The sequence below is a fragment of the Arvicola amphibius genome, chromosome 12, assembly GCF_903992535.2.
Source record: "Arvicola amphibius chromosome 12, mArvAmp1.2, whole genome shotgun sequence".
Classification (NCBI taxonomy): domain Eukaryota; kingdom Metazoa; phylum Chordata; class Mammalia; order Rodentia; family Cricetidae; genus Arvicola; species Arvicola amphibius.
Window position 1 is genome coordinate 25,030,220 of NC_052058.2, and position 15,195 is coordinate 25,045,414.

At 42.1% G+C, this 15,195-nt stretch overlaps 1 protein-coding gene across 5 annotated transcripts in view; it reads right to left on the bottom strand.

Annotated features, from left to right (window-relative positions):
* Positions 1-4,262: 4,262 nt before the first annotated feature.
* The window catches only part of Nek4 (NIMA related kinase 4), a 50,692-nt gene continuing 39,759 nt past the window's right edge, over positions 4,263-15,195 (bottom strand). For 4 of the 5 annotated variants that reach the window (XM_038349727.1, XM_038349726.1, XM_038349723.1 and 1 more), the window contains 4 exons: positions 14,540-14,628; positions 12,023-12,225; positions 10,342-10,478; positions 4,263-5,537 (listed from right to left, as the gene is read on the bottom strand). In XM_038349727.1, the coding sequence (XP_038205655.1) occupies positions 5,445-5,537; positions 10,342-10,478; positions 12,023-12,225; positions 14,540-14,628 (522 nt within the window). In that variant the 3' untranslated portion in view covers positions 4,263-5,444. Of the gene's footprint in view, positions 5,538-7,200; positions 8,493-10,341; positions 10,479-12,022; positions 12,226-14,539; positions 14,629-15,195 lie in introns of those variants that run through there. The other variant, XM_038349724.1, reaches the window with a different exon arrangement.

Consider the following 15,195-nt stretch of genomic DNA (forward strand, 5'->3'; position numbering starts at 1 on the left):
AATTTTTAAATAATTCTAAATTGATTGCAGAGGAGGAAGTCTCAAGCTCAGAGACCCCAGGAAGCCATCAGGCACTAACCAGATGACTGGGAGATGGCTATGGGCAGGACTGAGAGCCTAACCCTACTCAGAGTACCTCCAATCCATTGTGCCGGAGCTAGACTAATGGTGGCCAACCTAGCCAAAAGGCCAGGGAGGAAGCAAGCCTGAGGTGTGTCTGGGAGTGAGGGAAAGTGGCTTGGAGGGAGAGGGCTGTTGGCCAGTAAGTCTCAATAGTGAGAAACGTACCGATGCGAGTGTGTAGTGAAGCAGCCCTTTGACACCTCTGAAACCAGCATCGAAGCTGGACGTTCCTCCTGATATTTCCAAAGACTGAAAAGAAAAATGTGCTTAAAGGTCTCATATTAACAGATATAAAATTACTAAAGGCAATGTTGTATTTCTCAGGACTTCCCATATTATGAGATTAACATCAGTTTTTGTTCTTGAAAAATGTTCGCGGCGCAGCTGCCAGAGCGGTGCAGATTCCTAGTTGCAAGCGGGCAGGCGGGCAGGCGGGCAGGCGGGACGGGGGCAGGCAGGCTGGTGAAGCCGCGCAGAGACTCGCGGGTCCCCGGAGCGGCTGCGGGTTCCCACCGGCAGGTGGGCACATGTGAACAGGCGGCCGCGGCGGGTTAAAGGCACATAGACACAGAAAATAGGCATAATTTATTAAAGGAGAGAAGGAGAGAGAGGGAGAGAGAAAGAGGGAAGAAGGGAGAGAGAAGCAGGGAGCACGCGTGGTCTCCAGGAAGAGAAGGGAGGAAGAGAGAATTTAGGATGACACCGAGAGATCAGAGGTCGCTGGGAGTGGGCGTGGAAAGGGGTGGGGACCAAAAGAATAACATCAGCAAAGACCCTAATTTGACAAACTCAGAAAAGATTAAAAGATTTTTCTTTATTTTTTTGGTTTATTGAGACAGGGTTTCTCTGTGTAGCTTTAGAGCCTGTCCTGGAACTCCCTCTGTAGACCAGGCTGACCTTAAATTCACAGAGATCCCCCTTTCTCTGCCTGCCGAGTGCTGGGATCAAAGGCATGGTTCACCACTGTCTGACCAGAAAAGATTCTTTTAAAGAAAACTTAAAAGACAGAAGACGTAATAAATAGTAAAGCTACAAACTTCGAGGTTATAGGGGACTGTGTTACAGTTGTAGTGTTGCAGAGATAATCCTGACTTCTCCGGAAGCTGAGCTATACTTAGACCTGCAATAGGACAGCTCAGCCCTGGAGGAAAGGTATTGCAGAGCCAGGCTACCTGAAGCTGGAGTACGGTGGGGGATACTTAGACCTGCAATAGGACAGCTCAGCCCTGGAGGAAAGGTATTGCAGAGCCAGGCTACCTGAAGCTGGAGTACGGTGGGGGATGGTCTCCCGGCAGGATGTAGAGATCCTGCTCTTCTCCTGGAGAGCTGTTACAGCTGAGTTCTGTTCTGTTTCCTTAAGGGAGCTTCCTAGGATAGCTATCTGCTGCTTCTCCCGCCCAAGATGTTTCTTCTTTTGCTAACACTCTGCTAAAAGGGGAAGCCCCAGCAGAAATGTAGCAATCTCCTCCTGGTCTGGCAAAAAGTCTTTTATTTATTTATTTATTTATTTATTTATTTATTTATTTATTTATTTATTTATTTATTTATTTTTCTGCCCAGCCTTGCTCAGCCCTCCTTAAGGAACATCCTAGGAAGGTTCTGTTCTGCTCTGCTTTGCTCAGGCCCCCTAAGGAGCATCTCAGCAAGGTTTTTCAGTTTAGTCCCCCAACGGTGAATGAAGGTCATCACCCAAGACTCTTTTGAGAAATAGATTTATTTGGAAAAGAAGGAGGAATCCAGGAAAGTGGATGCCTCTGCCAGGGAGGGATAAACCATGGCCTCTAACTGAACCGGCAGAGAAACTTATATAGAGGGATTCTTAGGGGTGCAGTTTTCCCAGGGAGAAGATGGGTTGGTTAGTTTAGTTGGTCAGGGGCAGAGATGGCTCTGACTTTATGGCCAAACTGTGTTTCTTTTACTGGTCATTTTTAGCTTTTTGACTCTAATCTTAGGACCAGGGCATAATTCTTTTACTGGCTCTGATTCTTGGGACAAAGTATGTTTCTTTGACACTAGTTTCAGAGTCAGGGCATGCTTCTTTGGTCCTGGTTCAGGGATAAAGATGTTTCTTTCCCTGGCTCTGGGTTCAGAGTCAGGGTGCTCAGTGATTGGTTTCCTGCTCCAGTTGTCCCTTTTGCCCTGCACAGGTAGAGTTAAAACTCAAGGGAACTGAAGTGATGCTCAGTGGTCAAGAGCACTGGCTGCTCTTCCAGAGGACCCAGGTTCAATTCCCAGCACCTACATGGCAGCTTACAACTCTAATAATTCCAATACCAGGGGATCCAACACTCTCAGACATACATGCAGGCAAAGGCCAAAGGCAGAAATGAGGTTAAATGGTGAAAGAGATAAGAATTGGGGGTTAGAGACATGGTTTCAGCTAAAAGCATCAGATTCAGTCCTTAGTGCTCACAAGGGGCTCACAACAATCTATAATTCCATTTCAAGGAGATCCAGCTCCTTTTGACCTCTGTGGGCACAAAGCATGTGCGTGGTACACAGATATTCGTGCAGGCAAAACAAGAATAATACATATGAAATAAATGAATCTTTTTTTTTTTTTCCAAGACAGGGTTTCTCTGTAGCTTTGGGGCCTGTCCTGGAACTAGCTCTTGTAGATCAGGCTGGCCTCAAACCCCCTACCTCTGCCTCCCAAGTGCTGGGATTAAAGGCGTGCGCCACCACCGCCCGGCTTGGTTTTTTTTTTTTTTTGTTTTGTTTTGTTTTGTTTTTTTGTTTTTTTTGAGACAGGGTTTCCCTATAGTCTCTAGAGCCTGTCCTGGAACTAGCTCTTGTAGACCAGGCTGGCCTCGAACTCAGAGATCCGCCTGCCTCTGCCTCCCGAGTGCTGGGATTAAAGGCGTGCGCCACCACCGCCCGGCTCTGCCCGGCTTGTTTGCATATTTACACCCATGAAAGGTTCTATACATTGTTCTTATAAACCCTTTGTAGCAATGCTGAAATCCTCAGAGACTTAGGACCTGAACTTTAGGGCTGAAAGGTGAAGAAGTTTAACTTCATTCAATACTTTTAACTCTTGGCACAATAAAAACAAGGTAATAAAAGAGACCATTAAAACATTGGTGTGTAGTCAGCCATACAGGCCAGAGAGTGGTGGCACACGCCCTTAATTCCAGGACTTGGGAGACAGAGGCAGATGGATCTCTTTGATCCTGGACTACACAGAATCGATCCAGAAACAGATCCGGGTGATGGTAGCTCACAACCTTAATCCCAGTGTTTGAGAATCACACACTTTTTTAAAAAATAATTTAATCCACTTTATTTATTTATTTATTTATTTATTATGTATACAATATTCTGTTTGTGTGTCTGCTTGCAGGCCAGAAGAGGGCACCAGACCCCATTACAGATGGTTGTGAGCCACCATGTGGTTGCTGGGAATTAAACTCAGGACCATTGGAAGAGCAGGCAATGCTCTTAACCACTGAGCCATCTCTCCAGCCCGAGAATCATACACTTTTAATCCCAGTACCAGGGAGGTGGAGACAGGAGTGATAAGGCTGGGCAGAGAGAGGAATAAAAAGGGGAAGAGACAGGAGCTTACTGATTGTGGAATCTGAGGATCTGTGGAGACAAGATCTCACCCTTTCGGGGTGAAAATTTGGTTAGAAGTATAAGGTCTCTCTAGTGTTTGGCTGCTTTGCTTTTCTGATCTTTAGGTTAAACCCCAATATCTGTGGGGTTTTGTTATTCCTGCTACAGTATAATTCTCAAAGCAAACAATCTTTTTTCCTTACAAACAAAACACTTGGAGCCAGTGGTGCAGGCCTTTAAAACCAGCACTCGGAAACAGGTGGATCTCTTGTGAGTTTGAGGTCAGTCAGGACAACCAGAGCTACACAGTGAGACCCTGGCTGAGGAAACAGACAAACAACATTTGGAGTAATTTTCAGTCCTTTAAATAAAATAGGGATAGGGTTGAAGAGATGGCTCAGCAGTTCAGAGAACCTGCTGCTCTTGTAGAAAACCTGGGTTCAGTTCCCAGCACCCACATCAGGTGGCTCACAATCACCTACCTGCAAAGCCAAGTCCAGGGGATCCAACATCCTCTTCTGGCCTCCTCAGGCAGGAGCACACAGACACACACTCATAAAATTAATCTTAAACACTGAAAATTTATCAAAAACTTGTATTTTATTTGTAAAAATCTTTCTACATGAACATTACTTATTAAGTAACATATGATATACAATTATGACTTTTATTTTTGCGATGAAAATCTCTAGTATAGCTGGCTTTGAACTTACTTAGTCATCCAGCCTAGCCTGAACTCATGACCCACCTCCCTATGTTTCTCAGATGCTAGGATTCAAGTGTGCACCACTGCATCCAGTCGTACAGTTATACATTTAAAATACAGAAACTCAGCCGGGCGGTGGTGGCACACGCCTTTAATCCCAGCACTCAGGAGGCAGAGGCAGGTGGATCTCTGGGAGTTGGAGGCCAGCCTGGTCTACAAGAGCTAGTTCCAGGATAGGCTCCAAAGCCACAGAGAAACCCTGTCTCAATAAACAAAACAAAACAAAAAACAAACAAAAAACAAACCTAGAAACTCAACTGACACTTTATTATACATAAAGAAAAACATTGCCTGCATCCAATAGAATCTAAGGACCTGGGCTTTCCTTGGACACTGCTTAGGTGAAAGAGGAATTCACATTTAAGAGATGTTTTTGCTGACAGAAAAAAGAAATGAGTCACAAATCTATACTTTAGATGACACAAGCGTCCTAAGAGTCTAAAGACTGAAACTTACTAAGATTCAGATTAAATGAAAATATTATAAAAGTTCATTTATGTTCAAAAAACGTTGTTCAAATGCAACACAGAACTTCACGTTCTTTAAATCTATTCCCAGAATAGTATACTAAGTTGACATTAGAAAATAAACATCACTACTCTCTAAGGTTATAAACAATACCACATATTACGAGATGTCAGTTTTTTCTTCACTGTAGTACAATATAATCCAATGTTTTCTGGCCCCATTTTAAGCTAGTTAATATCTTAAAAAAATAAACTAGGTATAATGTTGGCTTAAGGCTCAGTAAATAGTAACAAACAAATATAACATTTTTCTCCATAAAAATAAAACTATATCCCAAGTTTGTTTTTTCCTCTGTGAACTTGTTTCACGAGTCTACTCCATCTCATGTTTCATACTAAGAAGCCCCAAAGAGACACTGAAGACAGCGAGTGAGTGACCTTTGAATAACTGAAACAGGGCCTGTTGTTGTTGTTTAGAGGAAAAACCTTTGAAAATAGTCTTTAGTTCTGGCAGCACATTAGAACAAATCTCAAAAATTCACATTTTCTTCAAAAAACTTCAACTGGCGAGCTTTCACACTGTAAGTTGTATACTTGTCACCCATGTGCTCCCGTAATCGTGCCTAGTTGAGAAACAGATAAGAAAATTAGTACATAACAGAAAAATAATTCCTCTGATCGTAAAACAAAAGTTTTCCTAAGCATCACACTGTAATAACAGGTCCATCTCAGCAGGAGGTACCTCAGCGGTCACCGTTGCAATTGAGCAGGAGGGACTGAGCCTCAAGCTAGCAGCTGACACCTGCTTGTCATGGAATAGAACCGGTGGGAAGTTGTAGGCAGTTGGTTACACACAGGCCATCATCAAAAAAGGGGCAGTCTTCAAGCCCCAGATTATTCGTTAGGTAAGCTAAACAATAAGGTGGAGAATTTGGGATGGGGGCAAAAAAATGGATGGGAATTTCTTGGTTTGGGGAACTTAAAAAAGCACTGTCTTGTGCCAAATCAGCACACTGGCCACTTCTGCCTTTTCTGCTGAATTGTACATGAAAACTGCTTCATCTTCTCTACTCTCCTGAATTTGCTGTCTTACTTCCAACGATACCAGGAGAAAACCATATGGGAAATACTACTAGTTCTGTTTGCATAAAACTATTGTGTGTGTAAGATGTGTACAGTTGTGTGAGTTCAGACACGCCGTGCACATGTGGAGGGCAGAGGGCAGTTCTGTAGCCCGGCCTCTGCTTCCACTTTTGTGTGACAGCAGCTTTCCCCGCTGAATCATCTTGCTGACGTCTACGTAAAATTTCACAACTTACAATCCACACCGGAATCCCATCTACTCAAGTTCCAGGCCTGCCTGAGTGAGTTGAAGGCAAGCTAAGTAAACTTTGTGCGGTCCGAAATAGAAAAGAGTGAGGCTTACAAATAACCCAACAAGGTATGGCATGCAATATCTGTTGAAATGGACGCATAAATTTAGAATAACACCTAGGATGCTGAATGGGTATGATACATATTCTGATATAATTCACTGAAGATACAATGTCACTTTGATGGTATTCTGGTAAAAATACACGACTTGGAGATGGAGGCAGGAGGATTAAGCATTCAAGGCCAGCCTACATAGTGAATCTGAAACCATTTTAGGCAACATGAGACCCTGCCATTAAAAAAAGAAAAAAGATAACCTAGCTAAGAACACAAGTCTATCACAGCAGCATTGGGAGGCCAGTTTATGCTACAAAGATGCCTCATTAAAAACCAGAATGTGGGGGCTGGAGAGATGGCTCAGAGGTTAAGAGCATTGCCTGCTCTTCCAAAGGCCCTGAGTTCAATTCCCAGCAACCACATGGTGGCTCACAACCATCTGTAAAGGGGTCTGGTGTCTTCTTCTGGCCTGCAGGCATACACACAGACAGAATATTGTTTACATAAAAAAAACCCAGAATGTGAAACTATTCATGAGAAAATAGAGACGCATGGTGGCTGGGATGTTTGCCTCACATATAGGAGCACTGGGCTTGGTCTCCAGCACTGCACACGCTGGATTTGGCAGCAGATGCCTATAATCGCAGCACTTGGGGTGGGGAAGTCGGAGTATCAGAAGTTCAAAGTCATCTCCAGCTACACAGCAAATCTGAGGTCAGTCTAGGCTACATGGGACCCTGTCTAAAACAGAAAAGAAACAGAAAAACAAAACCGAGTGCTATTTTATTTTTTTGAGACAGGGTTTCTCTGTGTAGCCCTGGCTGACTGAAAACTTGCTCTGTAGATCAGGTTGGCCTTGAACTCAGAGATATGACCGCCTCTGCCTCCTGAGTGTGGGACTAAAGGTGTGCGCCACCACTACCTGGTTTCAAGTGCTATTTTATTGAACATGTGGTCAACTGAAAAATGACAATGTGAGGGCTGGAGAATAAGCATAGAATGAATGATGGAATATTTATTCAAGGGTTGGTTAGGTGACTCAGTGGGTAAAGACACTTGCCACTGAAGCCTGATGACCCTTTGCATTGCATTTAATCCCAAGAAACCACAGAGTGCAAAGAGAGCCAACTCTCGAGAATTGTCCTTTACTCTCCATGTTTGCCATGGTATGTGTGCATGTGTATATGCACATGCATGCATATGTATTCTCACATACACACACAATAAATTAATGTAATTTTTATGAAGAGAGGGGCTGGAGAGGTGACTCCGCAGTTAGGAGCACTCGTCCCTGCAGAGAACCTGTGTTCAATTTTAGGCACCACATGGTAACTCACAACTGTCCCTAAATAAATCCAGCCCCGGGGATCAACTGCCTCTTCTGACCTTGGTAGGCATGAACATGATCCACAGACAAACATGCAAACAGAACATTCATACACATAAAAATGAAATCTAAATTTTTTTTCAACATAGGGTTTCTTTGTGTAGCCCTGGCTGTCCTGGAACTAGCTCTATAAACCAGGCTGGCCTTGAACTAACACACAGATCTGTTTGCCTTGGACTCCTGAGTGCTAAGATTAAAGGTTTGTGCCTCCACTGCCTGGCTCTAAATTTTTTAAAGAACAAACAAAAAACTTTAAAGGATTTATTTTAAAAATTCATCCAAGAATATTTAATAAGGGCTGGAAATTGGTTCAGTAGTTAAGAGCTGCTTTTCCAGAGGACCTGGGTTTAATTCCCAGTCAACAAACAACCATTTGTAATCCCAGTTCCAGGGGATCCAATGTCCTCTTCCAGCCTCCAAGGGCAGCAGGTCTATCTACATACATGCAGGTGAAACAGCCATACATACAAAACAAAACAGTCACAGCTCAATAAAAATAGCTTTAAAAAGAACATCTAACAAAATTTGGTGGGAACAATGAGTCTTAGTATGTGAATTGGTCAATAGCCACCAAACCTTCACATAGGCCTCCTTGCTTCCAGGTGAAAGGTGATCTTTCTGAGAGAAGCAGGAATCACCATGTCTGTCATCCTACTGTGAAACTGAAGCTAAAATTCAGGAGAGTTCAGCCAAGAAGCAAGAGCTCCTCTCTGCCTAGCAGAGCCTGTTGGACAGGGATTCAACTGTGGGTTCAGCCACACTAAAAAAAAAAAATGGGTTTAATAAAAAAAAAAAAAAATGGGGCTTCAATCACCTTGTCCCAGGACACATGGCACAGCATCCCAAGAAAACCAGAGACGACTTCCTCAGTCCTCTTCTCCTCCTCCAGCCAAATTCCCCGACCACCCCTGCCCACTCGTCCTGTCTCTCAGACAGATCTCTGTATCGCCCAGCTGGTTTGAAACACTGGGAATTGAGTGCCTTCCTCTTCTGCCACAGCCTTCTGAGAACTTGAGACTATAATCATGTGCTACTAAAAGTTTACAAAGTTTTAAACAGATTAAGCAAGAGAGAAGATTCAGAATATGAAAATTAGAAATTAAAATGGAACTATTACTTTCAATTCTATACAAATAAAATATTGTAACAACTATAAATGATTATATGGCAACCAACTGCATAAACTAGTTGAAACTGAGAAAGTCCTAGAAATAAACAACTTATCAAACTGACTCACAAACAGAAAATCTGTATAGGCTCGTAGTATAAGAACTGAATCAAACATTGCTGTATATTAGGAGAAACATTTACAAATCTTACATCTGATGAGAGACTTGTATTCAGAATATATAAAAATTGGACAATTTAAAGTTTAATAGAAAAAATGATATTTATACCCTGGCGGTTCTGTTGAACTTGTCCATACTGGGTTTCATGGTCTAAGTTGATGAGGATGACCTACAGGTCTCTTCCTCTAGAGGGCACCAGATCTCATTACAGATGGCTGTGAGCCACCATGTAGTTGGGGGGAATTGAACTCAGGACCTTTGGAAGAGCAGGCAGTGCTCTTAACTGGTGAGCCATCTCTCCATCCCCCTAAAGGTTTTTTGGTTTTGGTTTTGGCTTTGTTTTGGGGTTTTTTTTTTGTTTGTTTGTTTGTTTGTTTTTTTTTTTGTTTTTTGAGACTGGGTTTCTCTGTAGCTTTGGAGCCTGTCCTGGAACTTGTTTTTATAGACCAGGTTGGCCCCAAACTCACTGCCTCAGTCTCCTGAGTGCTGGGATTAAAGGCATGTGCCACCTCCAGCCCCCTAAAGGTTAATAGCCCAAGTTTGAAATAAACATTTCTCAAAAAAAAGCAAATTGTTAGGAGTATATGAAAATATACACATCATAAGTCATTAGGGAAATATAAACCAAACATAATGAATACCATTTTATATCCAATGAATGGCTATAACTAAGCAGACAATAACAAGGATTGTCAAGGGTGTGGATAAGCAGAGTCTTACCTTATATACAGCTAGTGAGAATATAAAATGGTGTAGTTACTTTAGGAAACATTCTGGGAATTGCCCTAACATTTCAATATAGCTATTGTATGATCAAACAATTTCACTCCTAAAGGAAATGCATAAATCCAAGAAAAGTGGAGCCTCACAAAAACTTGCCCATGAGTGTTCAGAGTAGTTAAAAACAATGGAAACCACACAAATATCCATCAACTGATGAATAAACAAAACTCCCAGGGTAATATGTTTGGCCATGAAAAAGACTGAAGTATTGGTACATGTTATAACATGGATGACTTCAAAATATTACAAGGATCACTTGTATGAGATTCCATTTATACAAATTGTTCAGAATAGGAAATATATGCAAATATCTGCAAAAAGAACCATTTGTTCTTTGCTTAGGGGTAGGTGGGAACTCAGCAGACAATGGGAGACATTACTAGTGGCCTAAGGTTTCTGTGGGGAACAGGGAAAATGTTCAAACACTACTTGTGATGACCGAACATGGAAAACTACTGAAATATACACTTCAAATAGGCAAGATGCATGGTACATAAATTACATTTAAAAGTCTATAACACAGCCTAAGCCCCTTACCTCTGTCTCCAATTCATCTTCCTCCTCCTCCAAAAGGTCATACACCTGCTCTAGAAGCTGAATCCCCAGGCCCTGGATTACATCAGCTCTCAAGACTTCAACTATTCTCCTGATCTTCTCAGAACCTGGTATGATAGCTGAATATGCAGCAACAAAAACAGGGAACATAAATACCACTACAGCAAGAACAATACAATCTCTAAAAGTCCTGTTGCAATTATTTTCACGTCAATAAGAATTTGTCTTAATGACTCCATTTATATACCTTTTTCTGAGCTGGGCATGGTGACACATGCCTTCAATCCCAGCTATCAGGAGGCAGAGGCAGGAGGATCATGGAGTTCAAAGCCCATCTGGACTACATAATAAATTCCAGGACAGCTGAAGCCAGATAGAGAGACCATATTTCCAAAACAAAACAACAACAACAAAAACAAAAGAAATAACCCAAAGTATCAAAAAATAATAAATAATATACTTTTTTGCGTTTATTTTATTTTATTATTTATTTATTTATTTTTGGTTTTTCAAGACAGGGTTTCTCTGTAGTTTTGGAGCTTGTCCTGGATCAAAGAAACCCTGCCTCAAAGAAAAGAAAAATAGTTTTGGGGGTGCTAGGGATGAATGGAACCTAGAACCTTGTACATGTTAGGTAATGGCCTGCAACTGAGTTTCACATCTAGTGTTTTAATGACTAAAAATTAGTCATTAAGCTTCATGCTATCATTTCCAAAATCTAAAAAAACTAACTGAAAGAATGAACAATTAACAATTCTATAACTTGAAGAAAATCCACTTAAAAGATCAAATACTTTATGCAATGTTATAAGGCTTATTGTTTACAGTTACTTTTAAAAATCAGTTTTCAAGGGGCTGGAGAAATGGCTTGGAGAGATGGTTCAGTGGTTAAGAGTACTGGCTGCTCTTTCCAGAGGTCCTGAGCTCAATTCCCAGCAATCACATGGTGGCTCACAACCACCCGTAATGAGATCTGGTGCCCTCTTCTGACCTGCAGATATGCAAGCAGAATACTTGTATATAAAATAAATAAATCTTAAAAAAAAAAAGAGTACTTGTTGCTAGAGGACCTGAATTCAATCCTAGTACCCACACCAGGTGTCTCACAACCTGTAACCCTAACTTCAGGGAATCGGAAGCCCTCTTCTGGGAATCCAGTGCCTCTGATCTCCATGGCACTGCACTGCACTGCACTGCACTGCACTGCACTGCACTGTACATATCCACAAATTCCAGCACTTGAGAGGCTGAGGCCAGAAGATCAGGGTTCAAAGGAGTCCTCAGCCACAAGCAAGTTTAATGGCAACCTGAGCTACATGAGACATTGTCTCATAAAACCAAAATGTAAAGACATATATTTTCATGAAATTTTGAAATGTATCTACTGACTATATATAGCTATCCAAACAAAAAATTAAAAACAAAAACAACTTACAGCATTAGTCTTGTTCTCCAATAACTGCATTTGCTACGCTGCTGTAAAAGAATAAACTAGCTGGGTAGTGGTGGTGCACACATTTAATCCTAGCACTCAGGAGGCAGAGGCAGGTGGATCTCTGTGAGTTCAAGGCCAGCCTGGTCTACAAAGTGAGTTCCAGGACAGCCAGGAGTGTTACACAGAAAAGCCCTGTCTCGAAAACAAAACAAAACAAGAACTAGTCACCTGAAGGCAGCTCTTTGCAGTGAAGCTCCGCGTCTTCTGAAACTTTGCCGTGAAGTACCAGCGTGTCGCGATACTTCCCATGAAGTCTGAATTCTGGCACTGGATTTAGCACTGGGAGATCTTCACAACTCTCTTTAGAATCCAGCTTTAGAGTCTGAGTCATCAGCTGTACCAAGTCACTCATTTCATTCGTATGACTTTTCCTGGGCGGGGGGGGGGGGGGGGGAAGGAAGGGGAGGCTCCTTAGTATTTACTTGACTTCATGACAAAAGCTAGATAGATGTGAAATGACCCTTAGGGAGTTCAGCTCGCAAATGCTCCTGTGCTGGCAGATTGACCCTTCTACAGCAACTAGAATCTTGTAAAAGACAAAAAATCAGCTACAGGGGGACTGTTGAGATGGCTCAGTGGTTAAGAGCACTGGCTGTTTTTCTGGAGGTCCTGAGTTCAATTCCCAGCACCTACATGGTAGCTCACAACCATCTCTAATAGGACCTGATACCCTCTTCTGGCCTACAGGTATATAGGCAGAGCACTCATACATAAAATATAAATAAATAAAATTAAAAAAAAACAAAACAAAAAAATCAGCTACAGGAAGGCAACAGAGGGTGAACAAAATCAATAGGTGGCCTTGGAAAGGAGTCCAGGGTTAGTCTAGGGCAGACCACAGGCATCTCGTGATATAGAAAGAGCTTCAGGCTTTCTGACCTGCAGAAGCAAGGGTCAGGGTTCAACAGTCATTGCTAGCAGAAGGTGAGAGGAATCTGTAAAAGGAGAGGGTCAGAAAGAAACAACCCAACTTTACATATAAATTCAGCTATTTTCAAGTGACTTAATTTTACACAAATATAAGAGTCAAGAATAGTCACAGAAACACAGAAATACTAGCTTCAGAGAGCTAAAATTTACAGGGTCCACTCCACTCAAAACTAAAAAGAAGCAGGAAAGAGCACCATTGTTAAGGGCGGAGGGAATGAAATTTATGGAAACAAACCCAGAAGTGACACAAGTAACAGAATGAGTAGATGAAGACATTCGTTATTATGAATATATTTCATATAGCTACAAAAGCACAAGCATGCCATGGGACCAGCAAGGGAAACATTCAACAGGCCAATGCTAAACTCAAGAGACGAAACCACAAGGTCCTAGATGGGGCTAATGGACTAGACACAAGACAGGCAAGTAAGCTCAAATCTTTGTAGCAATAGAATCTATGAAAAACAGAATGAAGAAAAAGTGTAGAACAATCAGAGCATCATAGATATTGTGTACATCTATAAGCAGTCTAATACTCATGTATTTAGAATTCCAGAAAAGGCAAGGGTATGTGTGTGTCACGAAAGCTCTAAGGAAAAGACAGTCAACACTGATAACTACTACAGACTATAGAGAATACGCTCTATAAGAACTCTGACTGAAGCCAGGGTGTGTGGGGAGGGGGGCAGTGTGCTTGCCTTTAATCTCAGCACTCAGGAGGCAGAAGCACGGAGATCTCTGTGAGTTCAACGCCAGCCTGGTCCACAGAGCAAGTTCCAGGACAGGAAACCTTGTTTCAAGAAAACCAAACCAAACCAAAAACAAACAAACAAACAAAAAACTGAATGAACTCTGAATGAAAATTACATTATTTTCATAGAAGATAGATATATTTTAAAATTTTTAAAAATTTATGGCCAGGCAGAGGTGGTGCATATACCTTTAATCCCAGAACTTGGGAAGCAGAGGCAGACGGATCTCTCTGAGTTTGAGGTTAGCCTGGTCTACACAGCTAGTTCCAGGAAAGCTAATGTAATGGTTTAAGTAAAATGCTGCAGGTCCTTGAGTGGCAGCAGGCAGTGGGCAGCGGGTCCCAAGACCACACAGGCCATGAAGGCAGCCAGGTCCTAGGAAGGAAGCCTCATGGCAGGTGAGAGAGTGAGATGGATAGGCACACCATGCAGAGTGAAGTTGGATATTTATTTAGTGGGTTATGGAAGGGAAGGGGAGAAGGGAGAAGAGAGAAGAGCAGAGAGAGAGAGAGGCAGAGAGGAGGAAAGGGAGGGGGGAAGGGACTCAGGCTGGAAGCTGAAGATCAGTTTTGGGAGGGAGTGGGTGTGGCTTGTCTCTTAAAGGGACAGGGCAGACCATTACAGCTAGGGTTGTTACACAGAAAACCCTGTCTCAAAAAACAAAACAAAACAAAATTATTTTATGTGTGCAGGTGTCTTTCTTGCATATATGTGTACCAAATGCAAGCAGTGCTCATGGAAACAAGATGATGATGTTGGATCCCTTGGAACTGGAGTTACAGATGGTTGTAAGGTGTCTTGTGGGTGCTGGAAAGTGAACCCAGGTTCTTTGGAAGAAAAGCCAGCCTTCTTAACCACTGAGCCATCTCAAATGTACTCCTCTCAGATGTATTTTAAGCTCCAGTATGTACCACTAAACATTTGTAATGTTATGAGTACCACAGTTAGGAATACTTTTTAGACTCAGTGCAAATAGAACTGAGTCAGAAAACCAAGAACTTACCCCTCCCTAGAATCCCCATCTGATTTGTCAGTTGAGCTTGTAGAGGAACTTAACTCATCCTCAGACAGACCATGTGTCAGTCTCTTTTCCTGTTAGTAATTGGAAAGAACAATAAAACCAGAATGCAATACTCCAAATATTTAAGTGCAATAACTAGACACAATGTACCTTGCATGCAATTAATGAGGAGAAACTGATAGAAGACTTGAAGTCAATTTATTCAATGAACACCAGGCAGTTGTGGTGCACATCTTTAATCCCTGTACTCAGGAGACAGAGGCAGGTGGATCTAAATTCAAGTCAGCCTGGTCTACAGAGTGAGTTCCAGAACAGCCTAGGCTACACAGTGAATATAAGATCAATCAGTGAGATTGTAAGACCCTGTCTTGAAATAAAAGTAGAAAAATGGTCTAGGGAATATACTTTATTGGTACTATATTGGCCTACCACGTGTGAGGCCCCAGGTTCAATCCTCAATATCAAAGAGAGAGAGAGAGAGAGAGAGAGAGAGAGAGAGAGAGAGAGAGAGAGAGAGAGAGAGAGAGAGAGAGAGAGAGAGAGAACAAGATGATTCCCTAAGAAAGGATTCTAACTAAACTTCCAACTGTTAGCAAGAATGCCTGGAAAATATATAGCCCAGGGACTGCAGAGATCAC